This window comes from Anastrepha obliqua, chromosome 3 (genome assembly GCF_027943255.1).
Source record: "Anastrepha obliqua isolate idAnaObli1 chromosome 3, idAnaObli1_1.0, whole genome shotgun sequence".
Taxonomy (NCBI): domain Eukaryota; kingdom Metazoa; phylum Arthropoda; class Insecta; order Diptera; family Tephritidae; genus Anastrepha; species Anastrepha obliqua.
In genome coordinates, this window is record NC_072894.1 from 34,229,998 (window position 1) to 34,254,989 (window position 24,992).

The following is a 24,992-nucleotide window of genomic DNA, read 5'->3' on the forward strand; positions in this document are numbered from 1 at the left end:
GCTAACTATCCGCCCTGCAATTTCCTTCAATATCGCTATGCCCCGGAACCCATATAAGGCTGATCTTGAAGGCGGTGCTAATATCATTTCCAGGCATTTCTGAAAAACCTTTGATTTATAATTGCCTCCGAAAATATATTTATCATAGTTTTTGTTACGGCCAGTGTACACAGTTACCTCCTTTATGGCTAAGACTTCTACTTGGTATATGCTTTAGTAGTCCGGTATCCGGGCAGATAATTGAAAATTCTTTTGAAAGAACTCCATAGCCTACTTTATTCTCTAGCTTAGATACATCCATGTAAAAATTGATTTGCCCTCTTTTCCATGGTCACTGAGCTTGCGATTTTCTTCTTTGAAGAGCCCGTCAAAGGTGGGTTTTGGGAAAAAGTAGTCAATTTTTTTAAATATAGAAGCGTGGCTAAATCGCCGGGTCTTTCAAAGAGAGGGAAGAGGTTTGTTTACAATATTTAAAAGGATTATTAAAAAAATAAACTAAATAATTGGCGCAAACACTTCTGTTAGGTGTTTGGTCCAGCTCCTCCTCGTCTTCATGTTGTCACACAAATGTGATAATACTTACGAAAAAAATAATTTTTCAACGTCAGTCCTGTAACATATTAACAACTCCTCGTATATACCAAGCTAATAAATGGTCTTTCAAAAGTGACGCCTCGATGTCGGTAGTGAATAATTCCTATACGGGACCTTTTTTATGTCATCCTTGACATTAGTCAAGTAGACCGATGTATTATACAATTTTAGTCGATAAAACAACGCGTTAGAATTTTTGAAATTTATTATAAAAATGACTGATCTGTAAGAACAACATATCGTGAAATGCGGGATTTTTTTGGTGGAAATAATTGACCGAATGAGTCGACAGTTCAAAGGTTGGTGAAAAAGTTTCAAGCAACTGGTTCGGTTGAGGATAAAAAAGATAGATCAAAAAACTGAACGTTCTATTGAGAATATCATCATTGATATCTCGACACTCTCAACAATTAGGCATTCATGAATTGACTGTTTGGTGAGTTTTACTTGTCGACCTGCTCGAGGTGGACATTCAAATGGTGTAATTTTTCACAAATATAATAATTATTGAGGTATTCTAGTGTAGAGACATGCATTTCGCCCGGTTATTGAAACGCTGTTTATCATCTATTTTTTATTATTATTAATTATTTCATTAAAACCTGACCCAATACAAAAAATTAAAATTGGCAGAATTATGCGCAGTCAAAGTAGGAGGTCCAAAAAAAAGCGGGTCTCCATAATTCCAACCCTCGGGGTGATCTGAAAAATAAAAACTAAACGGATTCTTAATTATTACAGATGTCACTATCGAATTAGCCTTAGAAAAGTTAAACACAATTCCGATTTTTTTTTAAATTACTAAATGAAAAGTTATAGTTTCGAGCTACGGGCATCCGATGAAGTAATATATAATATAAAGAACATCCTCCCTAAATTTTACGTAAATCGGCGCATTAGAACTCGAGATATCCTTACCGCCAGGTCGAAAAAAGTAGTTTTGAGAAAAACGCGTTCAAAGTTTTCAGGCATGAAAATGCTGATGCCATGTCACCAAAAAGGCTATAACTCATGAAATAGTAGGAATTTTAATAAATGCTCTTAATGGCATATCCTTAAATGTCTAAACTTTGAAAACAAAAAATGTTGATTTTTTTCAAAATTCTACACTAGAAGAGCCTTAAGAACCGTATTTTGATAAAAAATGGTGAAACCTGAAAGAATTGCAATTTTTACCAGTTTTATTTCAAAGCAACACTTTGGCACATCTTTTGAAGGACCCTTTATTTACACATACTACGCTCACGGCGATGATTGACTGCTTGGTTGGCTTTGATAAGTCCGGCATTTCTACCAGGCCTTTGCGTATTCATGCGTTGGGTATAGAGATTAGCCTGCTATAATATAAAATATCCGGTTGTAAGCGCCTCATTTGCCAAGGAATTTCTGCTCCAAAGCACACTTATATAAATATATTTTAAATTTATATTATTTTATCGCAAATAAAAATGTCATTTGTATTCAATGAAAGTGATTACAACACCTCAATAAAGAATATAAATTTGTCTCCACTTCAGATTCTATCTAGGCCTCACAGCCCACTGATAAAGATGCTTGCGATTAGATGTATCGGCAGTCATACAAATTTGTACAATTCGAAATCAAAGAATCAAATAGTCTGCGCCAATGAAGGTGTTGTGATTTTTATTGCACCGAAAAATATTAAAACATTGAAAGATAACAAACAAGAGGGTACAGTAAATATGACTATCGGAACATTCAAGCTTGTAAATTAGTGTGTCCGTGCGCATGTTTTTGAGTAGACGTGTATTTTCGCACAGAATGCCTCAACTCACTATAAAAGCTAACTGCAGCAGGTAGCAGTTTTCAATAGGTAGTTAGATTTCATTAACGAGTGTTAAAATGTTATTTAAACTGTTTGTGGCAGTAGCTTTGTGCTGCACCGCTGTGCTTGGCGAGCTCACCAGCTACGAAGGGTGAGTAGGATTGTGAATTGTGGATCGAATAAGGATAAACAAAAATATTTGCTTTTACAATAGCTATAAGATCTACGAAATTACTGCGCAAAATGCTGTTCAACAGGAACTTCTGCAGCAATTAGCCGAGAATGAGGCCTACGATTTCTTCACCCTACCACGCATGTTGGGACTTTCTGCACGTGTGATGATTTCACCGGAAGATCAGTTAGCGTTTGAGCAAACTCTGCAGTCATCTGAAGTGAAATATGAAGTCATTAATGAAAACTTCGGTGAAACTGTTGCTACAGAACGTATGCAAAACAACTTTTTCCGCAATCTACGCAGTTCCTCATCGCGCAGCATTTCATTCACTGCCTACCAGCGTTACGCTAGCATCGAAGCTTATCTCGATCAATTAGCTGAAGACTACCCAAGCAGAGTTTCACTTAAGACCATTGGTAAGTCGTATGAAGGACGCATCTTGCGCACCATAACAATCACCAATGGCGATGGGATTGTCAACAAGAAAGTAATTCTGCTCGACGCTGGTATTCATGCACGTGAATGGATCGCTCCCGCTGGAGCTTTGTATGTTATCCAACAGCTGGTGGAGAACTTTGCTGAAAATTCGCACTTATTACAAGACTACGATTGGGTTATTCTACCTGTTGTGAACCCCGATGGTTATGAATATACACACACCAATACACGCTTGTGGCGTAAAACACGCCAGCCAATAACTACATCATGTACGGGCACCGATGGCAATCGTAACTTTGACTACCATTGGGGTGAAGTGGGCGCTTCCAGTTTGTCCTGTGCCGATACCTATAAGGGCAAGACCGCCTTTTCCGAGCCCGAGACTAAAGCTCTGCGCGATCTTATGCTCACATTGACCGGACGCGCAAAATTCTACCTCACTCTACACTCGTACGGCAACTATTTGCTCTACCCATGGGGCTGGACATCGTAAGTATACAATGAAATACAGTTTTTTTATCTTTTACATTCAAAATCAATTTTAGTGATCTTCCCGACACCTGGGCTGACATTGATGCCATTGCTCAAGCCGGTGCAAATGCTATCAAGGCAGCTACTGGAACCGAGTACACAGTGGGCAGCTCCACGAATGTCCTGTATGCTGCTGCTGGTGGTAGTGATGATTATGCCTTTGCTGTGGCTGAAATTCCAATTTCAATAACCATGGAATTACCTTCTGCTGGTAATGCTTTCGATCCAGCACCAGCGAAGATCCTCGAATTGGTTTCCGAAACCTGGGTCGGTATTAAGGCTATGGCGGAAAAATTGGTGGAAACCTATTAAAATGCTGTATTATACAGATTTGTTCAACTGAATGGAATGGAAAAATGGTGCAGAGTAATTTGCTTGTAAATATATAATTTTATTCATTTATGTAGAACAAAGAGGTTGTGGTCGAAAATCTATTTTTAAAGGGAGCACTCCTTCATAAATGATAGAATAACATATAATTTCTGAAGAAGCTGTCTAGATGAGAATTTTCATAATTTTTGTTTAATATAGAAATTGAAGATTCGAGTTTTCTTTGAAGTAAAAAAAAATCAGCAAATTTTCATACTTTTTATTCAGAATTTTCAGAAAAGTTTCGGGTGTGCAATTTTATAGCAATTTTTTTTTTTTTTTGTTGGGACAACTAGCCCGTACAGCACTCAGAGAACATTCAGTCCATTGTACTGCACTCGGCTTCCCTTTTTAATTTTCTTTAAGTCTAACCAACCTCAGAAGAAATCTGAGTAGATCTTGTGGTACCAAGAAGCCAAGGTGGTCGCTTCTTAGCACATCAGTACCATAGACCTTAAGCGAAGGTCGTGCAGACGCAATGAAAGTGGTTGGCCGTCTCATTCTCCTTCCCAGATGCTGGGCAGATTTCACTGACTGAGATGCCTGCCTTTTCCATGTGCTTCGCCCATAGAAAGTGGCTCGTCATCAGTCCAACCAGCTACCTATAGTCCTTTCTTCAACAGTCCTAACATCAGTTGTGTCCATCTGCAGCCTCTCTCAACTTGCCAAGCTCGCCTGTGAGTTGAGGTAACTCATTTGCTAAGCGTGGCTTTGATGGCTGCAGAAGAGAGTGAAGTTTCAAGTAACTCAAAAATCGCGTTGTGTTTTATTATTATTATTTTTTTTTTTTTTTTGTTGCTGCCAGTCTTGTGAATTTTCTTCATATAACAATGATGAGCCAGTGCTCCATTCACAATCGCGCCCAACTTATTGGCGGTGTTTCACGCTTTTTACTGTCCATAGTAAGCGAGTTGAAGATCTTTTTCGTAATTCTGCCTAATTTGAGAAGTTTCTTGTGAGCAAAATAACTTTTATTAGCTGCTTCTAGTCTATCATTCATGCCGATTAGGGAGTCTGCAGCCTGCTAAGGTTTACACCCAGGTATTTAAAACTTTCCACCTTGTGAAAAATATATGGGCCGACCTACAGGTCGCCATAGCGTATGGCACTTAAAGACATAGAGAGGCATTTTTTATCATCGACATTTAACAGCTCCAGTGTACAGTCAGCAAGTGCGCATTGGTTTCTCACAACGATAGCAAGTTCATCAGCATAGCCGCAGATCTAAACGCTTTTCATGAAAATGGTAGCTCAAGGGCTGATTAGAAATGTGTCTCCTTGTTTCACACCTGTGACAACAGGAAATGAGTCTGAAGTTTTTCCCTGTCTCACCGCCTTAGATGTTGTTCCTGCCAGAGTCATTGATACCAAAGATTCGAGTTTCTTTAACACTGCTTGCCGACGAAGTATTAAAGGCATTTTGTTTCTATCGATGATATCAAAAGCTTTTTTAAAGTCCACAAATAGGTAGTAAATGTTAAGATCGTGTTCATATGGTACGCTAGACAGGGCTAGTCCCCACTACAACACCTGCACAACGAGGCACAGATGCTCCCTGTGAAGGAGCACAACAAACTTCTCAGCAAGCAGTTTTTGCTAGGGTGATACCGCAGGTCTCACGCGTGTAGACACCTGCTTCAACCTGAGCCTCCTCCCAGGCACGTCAGGAGGTGTCTCCCACGCCGATGAGATCCAAGACAAAACAAATCGACAATTAATGAACCGGACAGTATTTAGAGAGACACTAAATGACATTCATCAGAAAACACTTACCACCTTCTTAAGCTCCCAACCCCCGAGTAATGTTATCGGAGTTCAACCACCTTCCATTGCAGTTAAACAGCTCGAGGTACCCCGAGAGACCCGAGAGACCCGCGTTACCTTGGCACCCCCCTCGACACTAACAACTTTCTTACATTCCCCATTAAACCCACTCACCTAACACCCCTCTCCCTCTGGATGCAACCTTTCGAAACAGCAAGTTTCCTGGGCCGACCGTTAGATGAGCTAGACGAAGATGACCGATGATCTACATAATACAGGGTTAAGTATGCTACTACAACGACAACAACTGTGTTCACACGATTTTTCAAAAATTTAGCACATTACAAGGCAGTAGGATTACAAAATATTGCCACCGGATTATTTCTCTCGACGAATAAACTAGTGAATACTTTATAGGCCGAGTTTAAAAGAGAGATGCCTCTGAAATTGTTGCAATGGACATTTGATGGACATGGAAGGAAACAATCAACACCGCCAGAAATAATTTTCTAAAATCAATACAAATTTTGAATCAGTTGTACTTGGACTTTTATATGAAACACTGAGCGTTTTTTCATTAGTCTGTCATGTCTGTCACTGATAAATATTTTATTTACATTTTATTGAGAGCCGAGACAAATATAGTCAACTTGAATTGCGCTGAAATTTGATCGATTAAAATTTCCATTAAGAAGTGAAATTTTTTTAATTCATATTGAAGAAATTGTGAAGATCTGTTAGGTAAGTACTAGAATGAGGTGCTTGAGATCAATGAACTTTGGAAGAAAAAACGACACTATCTTCGAAACAAAAACATTGATTTTTCATGCCTTAAGATCCGATTGTACATGCCGAAGAATGTTAAATGATCAAACCTGCATTGGGCAATAATAAAATAGTCCTACTACTATAAAGGATGGTTAAATTTCAAGGGCCGATGTTGAATGTGAACCACACCTAAACGTCAACGACACCGTTGGACTTCTTTCTTTGGGGTTATTTGAAAGAAAAGGTGTACATCAGCAACAATTCAAGAGCTAAAGGATGAGATAATTCGGCACATTAACGGCATAGAACCTCAATTATGCCTCAGCGTCATCGAAACTTTGGACCATCGGATGGAGGTGTGCCGCCGAGGACGCGGCGGCCATTTGACCAATATTTTCTTCTATACGTAATTGAGCCATACTAATAGTATCATAATAAAGAGAAATGGCAATAATTTCTTAAAAAAATTGTATTTTATTCAAAACCAACACCGGCCCTTTAAATTTAACCACCCTTTACTAAAAAAAATTGCCGGTTAGTAAAAGTTTGGCGAGCTTGTATTACTGGTACTAGAGCGGGATGCTTGAGGCCAATGAGGATTGGAACAAGAAAACTTGTCTCCATATGACAAAAAAATATATATGCCGCACTTTATATATATACATATATACATAAGACTCACTTTAAGACTCGAAAATATCAAAAAAAAATTTAAAAAATCGACCCCACATAAAACAAAAAAAAACTTTTCTTTGAAAATTACCTAAATAATTACCCAAAATACATAAAGCTTAACGAAATTTTTTTATGTGCAGCCTCCATGAATTTTGATAATTTAGTAAGGCGTGTTTACAGTTGTCTATTCAGGCAGAAAATCTTCTTGACCGATTCGTCATCGTCTTAAACCCCTTCAGCTTCTGGTTACATTGGATACCTGACCACCAAGAGATCGAAAACAATGAAATCATTAACAATCTGAAAAGAAAAAGATCGGCAAATATATAATATTTATGGCACCATAACTATTATGTAGCCTTAACTGGCCTTAAGATAAACTCAGATCGGAAACGGGTTCACCCAGACTGGAGAAACTTCTTAGTTATCCATTCAGCAGAAAGATCATTAAATCTTTAGACAGAATTAGAGTTATCTACTGAGACAGACTGCCGATCTGGTTGATTGGATGTCAGAGCGTATTCTGCCCAAATGGTCAAACAGGCATTGACACGGTTTTACGCCTCTTTGGTTGAATCTTTAGAAACTAGAATATTTTATTGCTAACAAAGAAGTTCACTTGGCCAAACAAGTTTTCCGCGTGCTATAAGAATAAAAATAAATTTCAGGCCGCAAAATCTTCTTCGTTCACCCAAATTGCTGTGTATTTATCCGTATATGATAATACATAGTATACAGAGGTTGAGTAGAGGCTGTTGAGTCCTAGTAAAACAGTCCCAGAAGCTTGTCCAGGCATTACTTAATCCAACTTGCGTCTACTCCGATCAATGACACATGTCCTGGATGTGTAGCACTTCCGCCATTGTGAATAGGCCAAAAATACGCGAGCATTTCTATACAACGCAATTAATTCTATGCCAATGCATTTACCTTCAGCTAATCAACCCACATTATCAACCGCCGTTTACAACTATGAAGTTTAAGGCCATAAACTTCAACACGTCAACACTGAATATATTATTGGATTAGTATAAACAATAAGACGATTAAAATTCTAAAGTATTTCATACATGTTTCGAATTCGGAAAAACCCTATTTATTTTGACTGCCGCCCTCCATCGCTGCATAAATTATGAACGCGCATTCTTGCCGATTGGATATTTCACTGTCACTTTCTTTGCCAAGGCACGTATGCCCGCCCAGGCTTCCCTCACCAAACGATCAATGTCAGACGCTGGCGGCTCAAAACCACTACTGCCACCAGCCGGCAATTCCATGGTGTACGATAAAGCAAAACCATCATTGAAAGCGTAATCATCGCTGCCGCCCGCCCCTTCTCCGTACAACGCAGTCGTTTGACCCACAGCATATTCAGTGCCACTGTACTCGCGTATCGCTTCCGCACCAACTAAAGCCACTTCGTGTAAATCCTCCCAAGTGTCTGGTAATTCACTGAAATTCGCCAAAAATATAATCAGAAAAGTAAAGATAAAATAAATTTCAAACTTTTTGTACTCACGGTCCCCAACCCCAAGGATAGAAAAACGCGTTGCCATATGAATGCACGGTCAAATAAAGAATACCACGATCACGCAAAGTATGCATAATATCACGCACTACCATCGTCTCGGGCTCCGAGAATGCGCGTGGTCCAGCATAAATATTTGAAAAAGGATCCGAGGAGGCGCCCTTTCCCATCCAATGGAAGTCAAAATTACGATTCGGATCGGTTCCATAACAAACTGTGCCATTCACTTCAACAGGCTGACGTGTTTTACGCCAAAGCCTTGTCTCACTTGACAGTTGCGTGTATTCGTAACCATCCGGATTTACTACCGGTAATATGACAAAATCATAGTTGGTTAGAAGTTCGGCATGATCTGCGAAATTTTCAACCAACTCTCCAATTGAAAACAAAACTGTCGCCGGTGATAACCACTCACAAGCATGAAATCCACCATCAATGAAGATCACATTCTTGCCGGCACGTCCATCGCCATTCGTAATGGTAATTGACTTCAGCACTCGTCCTTCATATGATTTACCAACAACTTTGACAAATACACGTGATGGGTAACGACTTGCCAAATCATCCAAGTATGCATTAATTTCGTCATGGGAATAATAACGTTCGGTGCCAAGGCGACCAGTGCCGTTGTATGGTTTCAACTGGCGGAGTATGCGATGCTCCAACACTTCAGCGTCGATAGCGCGCCCGAAATTTAAGATTTGTAACTCAAATGGTATTTGTTGGTGTTGCAGTAGCGCTTTAAAGCTATTCTCGTGTTCGGATGAAACGAGGACTCTTGCTGGGTGGTTTAAGGTGCGGCTTAGGGAAAGAAATTCATATTTATCCCCATCCGTTTTGGCAAGTAGGCGAAGTGCCTCTAGTTGGTCAAACGTATTTGGTTTAACTTCATACACTTTATATCTGTAAAAATATTTATTTATGTATATGAATTAGTAGCTTCATACCCGAAACTGTGATTCCGATCTTACCCTTCATATCTGCCAGCTCTTGTGAGTGCAAATACTCCGCACAAAATCACTAACAGTTGCAAAGTTTTCTCCCACATTTCCATGGCCTAACTGGGCAAGCTCCAATAATTGTTTGAAGGTATGAATATATGGGCTAATACAATATAACGATCGTCTAGAAATATTTATTGCAACAGATACTACTTCAAGCTTATCAATGCAATCAGACAATGCAATTAATCATTTCCAGTTTATCTTGAGAACCAATTCGTCTATCAGACAAAAGTATGTCCTCTAGTATAATTAGTGCATAGATTATAGTTACAGGGCATACACATTTTTCTATAAGTTAATTTTTATAAACTTAGGATAAAATTAAGAACATTTGGACAAAACATGCCCGTTTTAGGTTTTACAAACACTTGCCATTCCTTTGACTTTCAATAACAAATGCGATGCATTTAAGAACTTGCAAAATTTTTAAGAAATCTCAGTTACATGTATGCTTATATAAAAACATACAATAGTATTCGTGTAGACTTAAAAAATTCTAAATAATATTCTGCATTTACTAAAAGTACGTCGCGAGCATTGCAATATTTTGCGTTTAACGTCAAAACAGGTAACAAAGGCGTAACAAACTTTGACTGTGGTTTTTTACATTAGAATTATGGGTTGGCGTAAATTTAAAATTGTCGTTCCTTCTTATGTGCTTGTACTTTTGTGCTTGTTGAGTACCAAATAAACGATCTTAAACATATCTAAGCTAAAAAATTATTTTGCGTTACGTCACTTTTGTAGAACTTCTTTGCCATTCTCAAAAGACTGAACGAATTGTTTGTGCTGTGGGCCAGTCAGCAAGTATTGTTACTGATAAACAGCGCCGGGGCCACATTTTTAGCAAAGTTAAAAATCCGTGAACATTGTAATTATCATGAACAGCATCTATCTTTAACTTAGTAATTTGTCATCGCTTAACCCTTAAATGTGCGTTGTTATTTATATGCAACGAACTGAAAACTCGCGTTTACGAACTATTCACCTTAGCCTGAATATACCTATTTTCAGTTTAATACATCTATTTTAACAGCTAAAACACTTATCCTCCTTATGTTGCCATTTTCACGCAGTTAAATGATAGCAGCAATAAAAAGTGAGTAAGTTTTAACCTCAATTTTCGCAAATGATGATAAAACCATATTTTTGCAGGTGCTTCGTAACAAAATAATAATTTATTGCAAATTTCAAATATAAACTAACCTTTTGAAGTATTTTCTTATTGTTTTTCATTGTTGTCCTTACCACTTTTTCGCCTAAATAATACTCGAAAAATGGTCAAATGTCCTTTCTATGTATTACTATTAGTGTACTAAATAGGTTCTTTAATAAAAAATATATTTTTCTTTCTTGCATTCAAAATATTTTTTTTTTTCATGCATAATCGATAATCGTGCATTAAATAAAGGGTGTTTTTTTAGAGGTTAGGTTTTCAAGATGAAATAAAACGTATATAATTTAATGTTATGGCCAAGAATTTAGCTTTATTATAAAGATAAGGGTTTGCCATTATGTTTTAAAAATGATTTCGGGCAAGTGGCCGCCGCGGCTGGCTCGAATAAATTCCAGCCGAGAGGCCCAATTTTCGACCACATTTTGGAGCAATTGGGGCCGTATGTCAGCAATAACGCGCCGAATATTCTCTTCCAAGACGTCAATCGTCTCGGGCTTATCTGCGTAGACAAGCGACGTCACATAGCCCCACAAGAAATAGTCCAGCGGTGTTATATCGCACGATCCTGGAGGCCACGCCACAGGTCCACGGCGCGAGATAATGTGCTCACCAAAAGTTTCCTTCAATAAATCGATTGTTGCGTTGGCTGTATGGCATGTAGCGCCGTCTTGTTGGAACCAAAGGTCGTCCACATCAACATCGTCCAATTCAGGCACGAAAAAGTTGTTGTTGTTGTTGTTAACAGCATAGGTAGCCCTGTCAGTGTAGGCATATCTTCGTTCGTCTTTGTCTAGCTCATCTAGGGGTAGGCCCAGGAAACATGCTGTTTCGGCAGGTTGGGTCCAGAGGGAGAGAGGGGTTAGATGAGTCGGTTTAAGGGGGCATGTGAAGAGGTGGTTAGTGTCGTGCAGGGTACCTTCGCATGCCGGACATGTGTTTGGTATGTCGGGGTCGATTCTGGATATGTAGGAGTTTAACCTGCTACAGTATCCAGAACGTAGTTGTGCCAGTGTTACACGGGTCTCACGGGGAAGCTGGAGCTCTTCATCTGCAATGGGTGGTGGTTGGACTCCGATTACGGCATTCACAGGACGAGAGTTCAAGAAGGTGGTAACGGTCTCCCGGTGAATGTCGTTTATAGACTGTCTAAATACTGTCCGGTCCAGTAGGTTACGGTCAGTCCTGTCCTGGATTTCGCCAGCGTAGTCTAGGAGGTGTCTCCTGACGTGCCTGGGAGGCGGCTCGGGCTCAAGCAGGTGTCTGCAGGGATGAGACCTACGGTAACATCCGAGCAAGAACTGCTTACTGAGCAGTTTGTTGTGCTCCACAACTGGGAGCATTTGTGCCTCGTTATGAAGGTGTTGGATGGGTGACATCAGGAGGCACCCGGTCGCTGTCCGAATGGCGGTATTTTGACAGGTCTGTAGCTTTGTCCACTGCGAATCACTAGTTCCAGGCGACCAGACAGGCACAGCATAGTTAAGAACCGGTCGGCCAATTGCCTTAAATGTCGAAAGCAACAGTTCTTTGTCTTTGCCCCAAGTGCTGCCGGCCAGCGATTTGAGGACCTTGTTGCGATTTTGGACTTTTGTGGTAATTGCGGTTGTATGCGCAGAGAAGGAGAGCAAGCTGTCAAAGGTTACACCCAAAATTTTGGAGTTATTTACCGTCGGAATTGGTGTATCATCGACTTTTACCTTATGGGACAGCTTGACCTCCTTTGTCCAGGTAGTAAAGAGGGTCGCCGTGGACTTGGTGGGGGAAAGTTGGAGATTCCTCGCAGTGAAAAAGCGAGAAAGGTCGGTGAGGTAGTTGTTCACTTTGGAACCCAGGCCATCGATGTCATTGCCCGACGCCATGATCGTGCAGTCGTCAGCGTATGAGATCAGGGAAACTCCCGCTGGTGGTTGGGGGAGCTTCGAGATGTAGAAATTGAACAGCAAGGGAGAAAGGACACCACCCTGCGGTACACCTTGCTTAATCTTTCTCTGCTTTGACGTTTGATCTCGAAATATCACTGACGAGTGCCGACCGCTCAGATAGTTCGCGGACCACCTCTTCAGCCCTGGCAGGAGTGTCGACTGATAAATGTCATCTAGTAGCGTGGAATGGCTAACTGTATCGAAAGCCTTTTTCAAGTCCAACGGTACTAGGACAGTCCTCTCGCAGGGGCGGTTTTGGTTAAGCCCGCGATTTATCTGGGCGTTTATGGCGGTGAGTGCAGTGGTGGTGCTGTGCACTCGTCGGAAACCGTGCTGATGTGGGGCTGGGGCCAGGTGTTTCGTGTAGAGTGGGAGTAGGAGGACTTCAAGTGTCTTCACTACTGGAGAAAGGAGAGTTATCGGCCGATAAGACTCCCCTTGGTTGGCACGAAAAAGTCATTAATCATGGCTCTATAGCGCTCTCCATTGACTGTAACATTATGGCCGGCTTCATTTTTAAAGAAATATGGACCAATGATTCCCTCTGCCCAAAGAGCACACCAAACAGTGACTTTTTGAGGATGTAACGGCGTCTCAGCAATGGCTTGTGGATTATGTTCACTCCAAATGCGACAATTTTGCTTATTGACATACCCATTCAACCAAAAGTGAGCTTCATCGCTGAACAAAATTTTCTTGTGAAAATCGGGATCGGTGGCCATCTCGTTTTGGCCCCAAATTTGCACGATGTGCAAACGTTGTTCAGGTGTAAGTCTATTCATTATGAAATAGCAAATCAAACTGAGCATAAATCAAGTGACAGCTGTCAAAAAGACCATCTACGAAAAAAGTAGTTCCAACTTGAAAACCTAACCTCTAAAAAAACACCCTTTATATGAGAGGGTAAATGTTTGAAGTGGTATTCAAGGGAGTTAAGTGCTCGGTTGTTCAATAAGTTTTGCAGTCCGGAAAGAAAAACACAATTTTATTGTTTGAAATGCAGTTTATTATTCAGTATAGTCTTCCAGAATATCAAAACACTTTTGAAGTCAACATTACTAAAGTTATTCACGAGATACCGACCGAGGTCCTCCAGCGAGTCATTCAAAATTGGTGTTTACGGATGGAAGAATTACGGCGCAGATGCGGCCAACATTTGAAAGGTATTCTATTTAAAAAGTAAATGTCTACACAAAAATTATAAAGATTGCCCAGTCAATTTGAACTTTCGTCGTTTTATTTCAATTTAAAATCCCATACCTCTAAATTCATCACTCTTTATAGTAGTTTCATGGAGAAATATATCTCTGTTTATAACACTGACCAACACTGGTTACTCAACACGAATAAACACTAATAGTTTTAAAAGAGAATGCATCCAGAATCAACATGGCTGCAAGACAGCATTAGTCCAAAGGTTCTAAATTTTTTGTACATAGATTTTTCGGGTAACATTGCAAATAGTTTATCAAAAATATGATAGACAAAATGACGTCGAATATAATTTCTGCCCTCAGATTTAACTAGATTTTTTTTTGATAGTACATTTTAATCCTCTGCCTCTTACTTTAATGGGTCCTTTTAACGCATTCTCAGAGTATGTGTCATGAAATTTCAATAAAAAAGGCTGTTAAAGAGTTAAACTTTTAAGCAGACACTTTTACTAGGTGTCACCGAAGACGAATAACTCGAACGGGTTAAGATGAATGAGCGAAAGCCAAAAACGGAGCATTTGAAGACAGTTCCCCAAATAGGCAATTGCCTTACAATAGATTTTCCAAAATACGGTGTAGTGTTAAAATTAGCTAGGATTGACTTCATAGACTTGGAAAAAAATTCAAAACCTATTTACATATCCATCAAGCACTCCAGTTAGACCTCACATTTTGCAATATAAAAACCACATACGAACTTAATTCTATGCCAATGCATTTACCTTCAATTAATCAACCCACATTATCAACTACCGTTTATAACTGTGAAGTTTAAGGCCATAAACTTCGGCCATAACAACTGAATAAATTTATTGCCGCTATATTCTGCGCTCAATAGTGCAACAAAATTAGGTCGCTACAATTAAAGTATTCTATATATATATAGTAGGTATATCATCGTTCTCGGTCGTTGTGTAATAACAAATCCGCTTTTCACTCTAATGGATATTTCACTGTCACTTTCTCAAACAAAGCGCGAATTCCCACCCAGGTTTCCCTCACCAAACGATCAATGTCAGACGCTGGCGGCTCAAAACCACTACTACCACCAGCCGGCAATTCCATGGTGTACGATAAAGTAAAACCATCATTGAAAGCGTAATCATCACTAGCACCAGCCGCTTCGCCGTAGAGTGCAGTCGATGCACCCACAACGTACTCAGTGCCACTGTACTCGCGTATCGCTTCCGCACCAACTAAAGCCACTTCGTGTAAATCCTCCCAAGTGTCTGGTAATTCACTGAAATACCCAAAAATGTCATGAAGAGACTACTGATTAAATAAATTTCAAAGTTTTTTTGTTCACTCACGGTCCCCAACCCCAAGGATAGAATAACGCGTTGCCATATGAATGCACAGTCAAATATAGAATACCACGATCACGCAACGTATGCATAATATCACGCACTACCATCGTCTCGGGCTCCGAAAATGCGCGTGGTCCAGCATAAATATCTGAGCAAGGGTTCGAAGAAGACCCTTTTTCCATCCAATGGAAATCAAAATTACGATTCGGATCGGTTCCATAACAAACTGTGCCATTCACTTCAACAGGTTGACGTGTTTTACGCCAAAGCCTTGTCTCACTGGACAGTTGCGTGTACTCATAACCATCCGGATTTACCACCGGTAATATGACACAATCGTAGTTGATTAGAAGTTCGGCATGATCTGCGAAATTTTCAACCAACTCTCCAATTGAAAACACAACTGTTGCCGGTGATATCCATTCGCGTGCATGAAATCCACCATCAATGAAGATCACATTCTTGCCCGCACGTCCATCGCCATTCGTAATGGTAATTGACTTCAGCACTCGTCCTTCATATGATTTACCAACAATTTTGACAAATACACGTGATGGGTAACGACTTGCCAAGTCATCCAAGTATGCATTAATTTCGTCATGGGAATAATAACGTTCGGTGCCAAGGCGACCAGTGCCGGTGTATGGTTTCAACTGGCGGAGTATGCGGTTCTCCAACACTTCAGCATCGATGGCGCGTCCGAAATTGAAGTTTTGTAACTCAAATGGTATTTGTTGGTGTTGCAGTAGCGCTTTAAAGCTATTCTCGTGTTCGGATGAAACGAGGACTCTGGCTGGGTGGTTTGAGGTGCGGCTTAGGGAAAGAAATTCATATTTGTCCCCATCCGTTTTGGCAAGTAGGCGAAGTGCCTCTAGTTGGTCAAACGTATTTGGTTTAACTTCATACACTTTATATCTGTAAAAATATTTATTTATGTATATGAATTAGTAGCTTCATACCCCAAACTGTGATTCCGATCTTACCCTTCATATCTGCCAGCTCTTGTGAGTGCAAATACTCCGCACAAAATCACTAACAGTTGCAAAGTTTTCTCCCACATTTTCATGGCCTAACTGGGCAAGCTCCACGAAGTGACTGAAGCCATGAATAAATGCACTGCTATAGGGAACGTCTCGTCACAGCTGATAATTTCACTTCCACTTGGAGTGTGAATATTTATCGTTCCTCGAATTGCTTGGTCTTTGGTGCAACAAAGCATTGTCGATTTATCTTCAGAACAAATCGTAAAAACTCCGTTGCTCTACCAGTAACACATATTTGATATCATAAATAGCTTTGCGGGTAATAAGGTCGTAAATATTTAATAGTTTTTCATCTAATCTCACTCTTCGATAAGGCGATAAGCAGTTGCTGTTTAATTGATATTACTAAGTAATTAATGGAGTAATTGACAAAACTAAGAAAAATGTGGTGTTAGTCAGTGTATTATGACAGTAATAGTTTCGTAACGTTTCATATTGCTGTATCTAATAAGACTACACAACTTATTCAGATTTTTGGAGCCGCCATATAATCCTAAACGTTGACTGTAAATAGATCTTATAATCCAGTACAACTAAGTTTATCTGTAAGGTGAAATAATTTTTGTGAAACATTTGAGTTCCCTAAAATCCCAATAAATGCTTTTTCAGGGATACGAGGGCGATTCAATTAGTACTTTCAGGAATACGAGGGCGATTCAATAAGTCGCTGATGACAAGCGTTCGTGAGGGAAGTTGGACGATGGTAAAACAAATTTCAGAGTTTGATAGGTTAGTTAGGATTTGGCTAAGATATAAAAGATATTTTCGCTAAGATGGAAAAAGAGCAGTATCGTTCGATAATTCGCTTTTTGGTTTTGGATGGGGAAAAAACGCGACGAGATAAAAGCAAAGTTGGATGCTGTCTATGGGGACGCTTCGCCCTATGTGACCACGTCCGTTTTTGATGAGGAGCGACAAGGACGCCCTACAGCCGTTATTACCGAGGAAATGGCCACGGATCAGTGCAAAGGCCATATTTGTTATTAGGCAACTGCAATATCAATGCGTCGACCGATTTGTGTACATGGGTAGTAAAATTACAAATAAGAGTGGCGCAGACGAAAACGTTACTAGCCGAATTGCTAAGGCCAAAGCCGTGTTTAGTATGCTCAGTCAAAAAACTAAGCTGTGCATATTCAACTCTAACATGAAGACAGTGTATAACATAAACTGGAAAACAGGAAATATGCATTATATCGCATCGACCTTCTCCAAATATACTTTGGCCCGCGACCTCTGCTCCTGGCGGGTTCCGGTCTTTCCCGTGCAGCTAAGGTAGCAGAATCTTTCGACAAATTTCACCGAGCACCCGTCAGTCATTATATGTCTTGCTGTATTGTTGTTGACTCCATAGCCTTCATCTTGACGATGTTGATCTCCAATCCGGCAGTGCCTGCCAGCGTTACTTGTCTGCTCGCCTTGGCTTGCATATCTGAGAGTTTTGTGAGAGAAGGGGCAGATATCAATAGCGAAGTCCAGGTGCCCAAAATATCTGGTTTACTCCATACGATGCCTTTTTTTCTACAGAGTCGATTAGCTCATGACGTCGTCTAGGGACAACAGGGGACAACTTTGCCTTACGCCTGCGTTATCGGTGAATGGGTCGCTGATGTTGTCGTTGTGAAGGACCGCCAGTTCGGAGCTCTCATAAAGCGTTCTGATGAAGCAGATTATCATATTAGCGGGAACTCCCTTTCTACTCAACGCCAACCATATTGGGTATCGTTTGATTGTGTCGATTGTCTTCTTAAAGTCAACGAATAGCATATAAAGCGGGGAGCGCCACCCAACTGATTGTTCTACTATGATGCGAAGCATATTCAGCTTGTTCGTCTCTTAAAGAGTGTTCGATACATTAGAGTCTGGTTTGTATAATCGTGGCTAACATTTTATAGATGGCATTGAGCAGGGTTATTCCTCGCCAGTTGTCGTAGGCACGCAAATCGCCAATGTTCCGTACGGCGAACATCGGAAAGAAAATCATATTAAATAATAAGAGTCAGTTCTAGGAGATATGTTAGATGCCTCTACACTCAGAAAAAGTCACTGATTAGAGTGCATTTATTATCGGCCTTTAATATTAGCGGTATCAGATGATGGTATCATCAAACTTTTTATAGCCTAGCGTGAATGGCATCTGACAAACATGCCAGTATGGAATGCTCGAGAAATATTGAATTTAAAGGAAACAAGTTTGCGAGATTCATTTTCAATTACTGCACTTACATTTTATTTTGAAATTTCCTTCAGTTTCATTATAAAACAACGATTTCCATATATTTTTAGATTAGTTTACATTTTTTTCTATTTCTATTTTTCTATTTTCATATTTTCTAACTAAACTGCAGCAACGTTTGTATCGAAATCAACAAGCAGTGCTAATGAAAGATACCAGCGCTGTAACAATAACACCTCTGTTAGTTGAACATTGTTGTGAGCTTAGCAGTGCCATAATAAACTAACTATAAAAATAATGTTGTGTAACAGCGCACTGAATGAGCTTTTAACAGTTAAAGGGCTTTTAATCCAACAGCTACCGAATCTAACTTGATGCTGGCACTGAAAATGAGACATTCCCGGTGCATACAGAATATATAGACGATTTTCCGACCCAAGTCCACACTTGCAAATTATCCCTGTGCTCTGTTAATAATCATGAATGTCTCCGCTATGTACTCCAGTTCTGGTGTATATGTAAACCTTTAAAATAACATTGCATTGCCGTTACTATCGGTGCATTATCTTTTCGTTTATTTAACAATTTTATTGTTATTTAAACTTTATGTAAATATATCTGTCTAATATGTAGATAAACTCGTGACAGGGATTTTTGTAGCTGTTAAAGTACATACATACAATTTTTCCATTTTAATTTTTCTACTTAATAGCCAATTTTTTTACAAGAAGGTGAATATAGGACTAAGTACTTCAACTATAATTCTGGCAAAACTGTCAAAATTACAAAAAAAATTATTTCTAACAGCAGTCAACCATCAAAAAAGCCAATAAGCACATCGGCAGGAATCATCGTTAGCACGAAACCGTCAGGCAGTATTTTCAATGTGATTTTGTCTAAACACTCCAGTTCTTTTGAGAGGTGGTCCCTTCAAAATCTGAAGAACTTTCGCAAAAGACATATTGAATGGTCTCTTCCTCATCTTTAAAGCTTCCACAGATATCGTTTCGAAGTTCATTTTCAGTAGTTTTGCTTATATGTCATTTACATAGACCTAGGTTTACAAGCCATCACAATGTTACCGGTGTTATACCAGCTCAATTTCTTCTTTATAGTCACAATTTCTGCAAAAGTCATTGTGAGGCACAGCTATTCTACTGGCTAGAGTGTCAATAGTGCAGTGACCCGTTATAACATTTGTGAGGACGCTGGGAGTGCATCTGTTGAGTCCCAGCATACATTTTGTTCTTTTAAGATTCAGTTTCGCCCAGAGCGCTTTGATCACCCTGCAGTTAGTAGTCACTTCTATTGGTACTACGCTCAAATCAATCGCAGTTCGTAATGCTTATATCCTCTACCACTTGCTGAAGATCAACCTCAGAGCCTTTCCTTGCACACTCATTCGCTCTTTCATTTTCCCTCCATTCCAGAGTGGCCGAATAACGAACAAAGTGTGGTGTTGTGTTGTTAAATGAGCGAGAGCAGCATTCTGCATTCTTAAACACATCTTGAATTGATTCTAGTTGAGACCACTGCCTTGATCGTTGCTGGACAAAAATTGTAAGGTTTGCTGGAAGTAAATCTATCAGTCTAATCGTTTTTGCCGCTCCGTCTATGCTTGGAAGACGCTACACCAGACTGGGAGTCTAAATGAGCAATTTAAAGGCAATTGTTCCGAGTAAACTCCTGATCCAGTGACATTGTCCATCTTTGTGGCGTCACTATAAATATGGTGACCACTATCATCTGATATGACTCTGGTTTGCGAATCATTTCTGTCGGGTATTCGTATTTTATAGTGTTTTGTTCAGATCTATCTTGTGAACCAGGTAGTCTGTTTTCAATGCGTCAAAATGGGTCTGATGATCGTTAGCACTAAAAAAATATCAGAAATTTGATATGCTCCAATGAAATTCTTCGCAAGTAGGGGTAGATTATGCAGAATTATGTAGAATCATAAGTTAGCGTTTGAAGCCGAGCCGCCTACGTGGCAAGTTAGAAATCATATTTATATATACGACTATATTTCTATCGTGTTTTAGAAATCCGATTACCACTGGGCATACAACGCGATCTCACCAGCTTTTGCCCTATGAATGGCGTAATCTTAGACTATTTATAGCACATTAAGCTTCTAATTATACGGAATTATCAGCTTTTAAGAGGATCCCATATGGCACTAGATGAACTCAGGCAATTTCTAAGAACACCACCTTTCCTGTAGTGTGGCACCATTAAACAAAAAAACTATTTCCTTGAGCCTACAGTTGAATGATACAATTCAACAGATGATAATATTCAACAGACTTTAGCCGCCGGATACGCTGTTACAATAACAAAAACAATAAAACAATGTTCCTTAATATTAAGAAGCGCTTACTGCTTTTCATTATGCAGTAAAAACAAACTCTTTTAAGTGCTTACTTTGCCTTAAGGGGCCCGGTGGTCTAGAGCTCGAAAATTTAGGGTATTTTCAAGAATTTCTTTTTACAATAAACAAAATTAAAAACGATTTTAAATTGTTTAGGCTTCTTATTAAATTCTTTTACAAACAAAAATGAAAAAAAAGATTTTTTTTAATTTTAATAATTCAAAAAATGGCGCTAAAGTCGACCCTCCCGAAAAATTGGACCTGGACGGCTCATTTTGGCTCTTCTAGTTATCTGAAACACAAAACCAAAAAAATTATTAATCAGTACGACCGTAGCTGTGTGCCGTTGGTTGGTTGGTTAAAGTGGTGATTCTTCCAGAATCCAACTAGCGCTTCCGCATCATTTTGTTGCCATATCCTATATCCAGTCTGTGCGGTGTATGAACCTTATTAGGTTGTTGACGTCTAAGCCAGACAGTTGTTCGAGATTCTCGAACAGCGGTTGGCCCAGGGTTAACATTCCGTCCTTCCATAAGGGAAGAGCATTCACATAGGAAATGGAAGATTGTTTCCTTTTTCTGCGTTTGTTTACAACTATGACAGTATGTATTATGAGGGATACCCATTTTCGCTGCTTGTTCTCCGATACCGTACTAGAATAAAAAAACTCAAAAAGTTGACAAAATCGAGCGGTTTTGAATTTGACATTCTAAAAATCGGTGGTTTTTCAGTTTTTTAATCAAAAAAATTACGAAATAATTGAAATAATAATATGACTCTAGTACGAGCGATAGCCATTGATATTGTGAACAACATATTAAAATTTCAGACGACCCGATTGAATAGTTTTTTTTTTTTTGTTTTGACAACTCCAGGCCGAAAAAAATAGTTTCAAGTTTTGAGAGTGGATATTTTCCATTGATGCCGCCGGCTGTAAAATCGAAAATACAGGGAATACCTTCCAAAAATTGGGCAGTACATTCTTAAAAGCCTATACTTTCGAAATATCAAAAAAAAAATTCTAGACCTCCCTTTTCTTGTTTGATTTAAACAAATACTGACTTTTCATATGTTTCTATTTCTTTACCTAACCAGAATCATCTAATCTAAAATTAAGGTTAAATTCTAAAGATTTTCAAAAAAGTAAGTATTTATGGGTCTAACTCATATTTTAGTCTTTTGCAGCTAATATGTACTTTGTTTCTTTAAGGAAACTTAAGCAATTGCTTTACTTAGATTACCATTTTTATTTATATTTACTTATTTCATCAAAAACTAACTAATCAATTTAAAATACATAAAGTTCTTCTTTCTTCACTCTCTTTTTTACATTTATTTTTTATTTAAATTTAATTGTACACGCAGTTGCTACTTAAATATAAAACTAATTAACACACACAAAAATAGTATTAGGTACTTAAGTACATAATTAACATTCGCCACAACAACACAATACTAGAATATTTGCACTAATACAAACTAACGTGTCGAATAAATTCGATGAAACCAGCGAATGTCTCTTTGCAGATGTGAATGATATCAGAAGTAGCCACTTGGAAATTCTCACCAGGCAACTCGACCGTAAAGGACATGGGGATGCCCAAATTGCCATACGCATAATCATCTAAGCCGCCAGAAGCCTCATAAAGAATACCAGCCGAAGTGCCAATGGTGTAGTGGGTGCCACGATACTTGGCTATTTGGTTGGCGGCGCGCTGGGCGACCGAATGTAGCAGATTGCGTGTGGGAGCAACAGCATTTCTAAAGAAAAAATTGGTAATTAACAAAATTAAATTTGTGTAGAATATTAATAATAAAAAGCTGTATGTTATTGTAAAAGTGATGGCAAGGGTGGAAAGACTTGAGCTTTTGCTTACTTCGAATAGCCAAAGGGATAAAACAAGAACTTTCCAAATGAGTGCACATCCAAGCTCAGTTTTATGCGATTTCGATTGTACTCCAAATAGCGTGCGATGGCAGCAGTTTCCGGTTCGGATGTGGGACCAGTACCTGAGTAAACCTCAGAGCAAAGCTGTAAAAATTAAACACAAAGTTAGCGAAAAATTTGGACGTCAATACAAATTTACGAGTGCGTATAAATAGGAAGGTAAAAATTAGAAATTAAAATTCAGTTAGGCAGCATTTTTTCATAAGAATGCACCCATTCAAAACAAATGTCAAAATTAAAAGGAGCGAATCAGATTTTGCAAGTAAAGTCAAACGTTTGAAGAATTTCAGGAGCTTTATTTACCGAGTGGTGTAGAGAAGCCTAAAGAATGGCAGTGTCAACCGTATAGGTAGGAACTGTTAAGCTTTTATTCTGTAGTATTGGCATGTCAGCAATGAAGATTGTGTACAGCGTTGGCCCGAGTGCACTGACTTGCGGAGCTTTATTTCGTAAATATCGGAAGTTTCCCCTGTATATTAACAAAAAAATGCTTCTGGGTTGGGGAATAAGTTCCCGTAGCAGCCCGGGACAAGGTTTCATAGGCGAGTCTACAGCACAGGAATGATTTTCAAAGTTCACAAGGGCGACTTTGACGTCGGCGACACGTCATGCAGTGGAAGGTCTTCGGAATTCGATGAAGAACCTCTGAAATCACTTTTGAAGAAGAATGGTCGCCAAACCAGTCGTGAATTGGCGGAACAAATGAACTGTGATCATAAAACGATTCTCAATCACCTTCTCTCAATGGGATTTACTGAGTGCCTCACGAGCTCAACGAAAAAATCAAAGATAGTCGCCTTCAAATTGCTTCTCAGCATCTCGCCCGCCATCAAGCAGCACGCGGTCATAAACAGAGCTTTTTGTACCAATTCGTCACGGGAGATGAGAAATGGTGTCTATACATCCATATGAAGCAAAGAAAGAAGGGGGTGGCTCCATGAGATACACCAAAGCCGAGAGTCAAACCAGATCTTCATCAAGAAGATCATGACGTGTGTTTGGTAGAACTGGAAGCGCATGGTGCACTGGGAAATGCTCGAAAAGAATGCTCTGGTCAACAAAGAGCTTTATATTATCCAGCTACACTGCGTGAATGAGACTATTCGACTGAAAACACCTGATCGATATGGTCAAGTCTTACTCTTCGACGACAACGCCAGGCCAGAGGTTCTTAAAAACTGGCTCTTTCACACCAGACCAGGCTACTTTTGGCGGAACAGTATCAGCAAATTGGTTGAGAGGTGGGAAGAGGTTGTAAACAGCAACGGCGAATTTTTACTTGTTGATATAATTTTTGTTTTTTGTTTAAATAGAAGTCTTCGGTAAGAACACTACGAACTAATTCCCCAACCTCATATGATCTCAGAAAGAGGTAAAGAGGAGTGAGTAGTATCTTTTTAGTTTGTATATCAGTCCTGAGTGCCAAACTGTGTCAAAAGCTTGTTGTAATATACATATGCGAAACAACTTTTTTCTCCTCAAAACATTCAATTATGGTTTTAGCAACCTGATGACATTACTCCGGCATACCATGCATATACCAGAAAGCTAATTGATTATCAGTAATGAATATTTTCAGCAGGCTAGTCGACTTATGTATATGAGGATAACTCATTTTCAGGCTTTTTTGGTTAGGTATCATTATTATTTCAGCACATTTCCACTGAACTGGGAAATGGCTCTGGCTGAACAGCTTTTGAAAAGCAAAACTAAAAATAAGAAGTATTTCTTGGGAAGTTTTTTAATTATCCAGCCGTCAATGTTGTCGTGATCAGGGGGCTTTAGGTTTTTTATCAGTGTAATTTCAGTCTGGACTTCGAATAGTTTTACCCAACACATCGGTTCGTTCATAGGGCAAGGACAGTCAAGATATGATTCGATAATGTGATGGTCTTGGCTAAGCTGGAATGGCTCAAAAGTTTCTTTTAGATTGTCGGGAAAGCGAATATTCGTCTTCTTAATTGGCGCGATGACTGCTTAAGCGATTTTGGCCAAGTTTAATAAAGCGCGCCAGCCAAGTCTTTCTCCACCTAACTTTTCCAACGCAGAGGAGGCCTTCCTCTTCTTCTGCTTCCACCAGCTGGTACTGCATCGAATACTTTCAGAGACGGAGCGTAGCCGCTGGGTCTTTATTCGCTGCACTATGCCTATGTCGTCGTAAAGCTCATACAGCTCAACGTTCCATCGCTTGCGACATTCGCC

At 39.4% G+C, this 24,992-nt stretch overlaps 4 protein-coding genes across 4 annotated transcripts in view; 1 reads left to right on the top strand and 3 right to left on the bottom strand.

The window, feature by feature from the left end:
• Nucleotides 1–2,385: 2,385 nt before the first annotated feature.
• LOC129241062 (carboxypeptidase B) lies at nucleotides 2,386–4,039 on the top strand. The gene is made up of 3 exons (XM_054877208.1): nucleotides 2,386–2,531; nucleotides 2,595–3,482; nucleotides 3,539–4,039. Exons 1-3 carry the CDS (start codon nucleotides 2,458–2,460, stop codon nucleotides 3,834–3,836), a joined length of 1,260 nt encoding a protein of 419 aa, XP_054733183.1. The 5' UTR covers nucleotides 2,386–2,457; the 3' UTR covers nucleotides 3,837–4,039.
• A 4,021-nt stretch (nucleotides 4,040–8,060) lies between these two features.
• LOC129241515 (carboxypeptidase B-like) lies at nucleotides 8,061–9,714 on the bottom strand. Its single transcript, XM_054877897.1, has 3 exons — nucleotides 9,600–9,714; nucleotides 8,620–9,531; nucleotides 8,061–8,552 (listed from the first exon to the last, which is right to left on the bottom strand). Exons 1-3 carry the CDS (start codon nucleotides 9,680–9,682, stop codon nucleotides 8,231–8,233), a joined length of 1,317 nt encoding a protein of 438 aa, XP_054733872.1. The 5' UTR covers nucleotides 9,683–9,714; the 3' UTR covers nucleotides 8,061–8,230.
• Nucleotides 9,715–14,736: 5,022 nt separating this feature from the next.
• On the bottom strand, nucleotides 14,737–16,330 carry LOC129242800 (carboxypeptidase B-like). Its single transcript, XM_054879649.1, has 3 exons — nucleotides 16,236–16,330; nucleotides 15,256–16,167; nucleotides 14,737–15,185 (listed from the first exon to the last, which is right to left on the bottom strand). Exons 1-3 carry the CDS (start codon nucleotides 16,316–16,318, stop codon nucleotides 14,879–14,881), a joined length of 1,302 nt encoding a protein of 433 aa, XP_054735624.1. The 5' UTR covers nucleotides 16,319–16,330; the 3' UTR covers nucleotides 14,737–14,878.
• Nucleotides 16,331–22,200: 5,870 nt separating this feature from the next.
• LOC129242801 (carboxypeptidase B) overlaps nucleotides 22,201–24,992 on the bottom strand; it is a 30,412-nt gene continuing 27,620 nt past the window's right edge. Inside the window, exons 7-8 of the mRNA XM_054879651.1 lie at nucleotides 22,720–22,874; nucleotides 22,201–22,603 (exon numbers count right to left, since the gene is read on the bottom strand). Of these exons, the coding sequence (XP_054735626.1) occupies nucleotides 22,312–22,603; nucleotides 22,720–22,874 (447 nt within the window). The 3' untranslated portion in view covers nucleotides 22,201–22,311. The remainder of the gene's footprint in view (nucleotides 22,604–22,719; nucleotides 22,875–24,992) is intronic.

What these genes read in the sequence shown, in the direction of transcription:
- LOC129241062 (XM_054877208.1), top strand. Translation starts at nt 2,458, where the DNA reads ATGTTATTTAAACTGTTTGTGGCAGTAGCTTTGTGCTGCACCGCTGTG. An exon ending in GAGCTCACCAGCTACGAAGG is followed by an intron (nt 2,532 to 2,594) that starts GTGAGTAGGATT and finishes CTTTTACAATAG; the next exon opens with CTATAAGATCTACGAAATTA. An exon ending in TACCCATGGGGCTGGACATC is followed by an intron (nt 3,483 to 3,538) that starts GTAAGTATACAA and finishes AATCAATTTTAG; the next exon opens with TGATCTTCCCGACACCTGGG.
- LOC129241515 (XM_054877897.1), bottom strand. Translation starts at nt 9,682, where the DNA reads ATGGAAATGTGGGAGAAAACTTTGCAACTGTTAGTGATTTTGTGCGGA. An exon ending in AGAGCTGGCAGATATGAAGG is followed by an intron (nt 9,532 to 9,599) that starts GTAAGATCGGAA and finishes ATATTTTTACAG; the next exon opens with ATATAAAGTGTATGAAGTTA. An exon ending in TATCCTTGGGGTTGGGGACC is followed by an intron (nt 8,553 to 8,619) that starts GTGAGTACAAAA and finishes GGCGAATTTCAG; the next exon opens with TGAATTACCAGACACTTGGG.
- LOC129242800 (XM_054879649.1), bottom strand. Translation starts at nt 16,318, where the DNA reads ATGAAAATGTGGGAGAAAACTTTGCAACTGTTAGTGATTTTGTGCGGA. An exon ending in AGAGCTGGCAGATATGAAGG is followed by an intron (nt 16,168 to 16,235) that starts GTAAGATCGGAA and finishes ATATTTTTACAG; the next exon opens with ATATAAAGTGTATGAAGTTA. An exon ending in TATCCTTGGGGTTGGGGACC is followed by an intron (nt 15,186 to 15,255) that starts GTGAGTGAACAA and finishes TGGGTATTTCAG; the next exon opens with TGAATTACCAGACACTTGGG.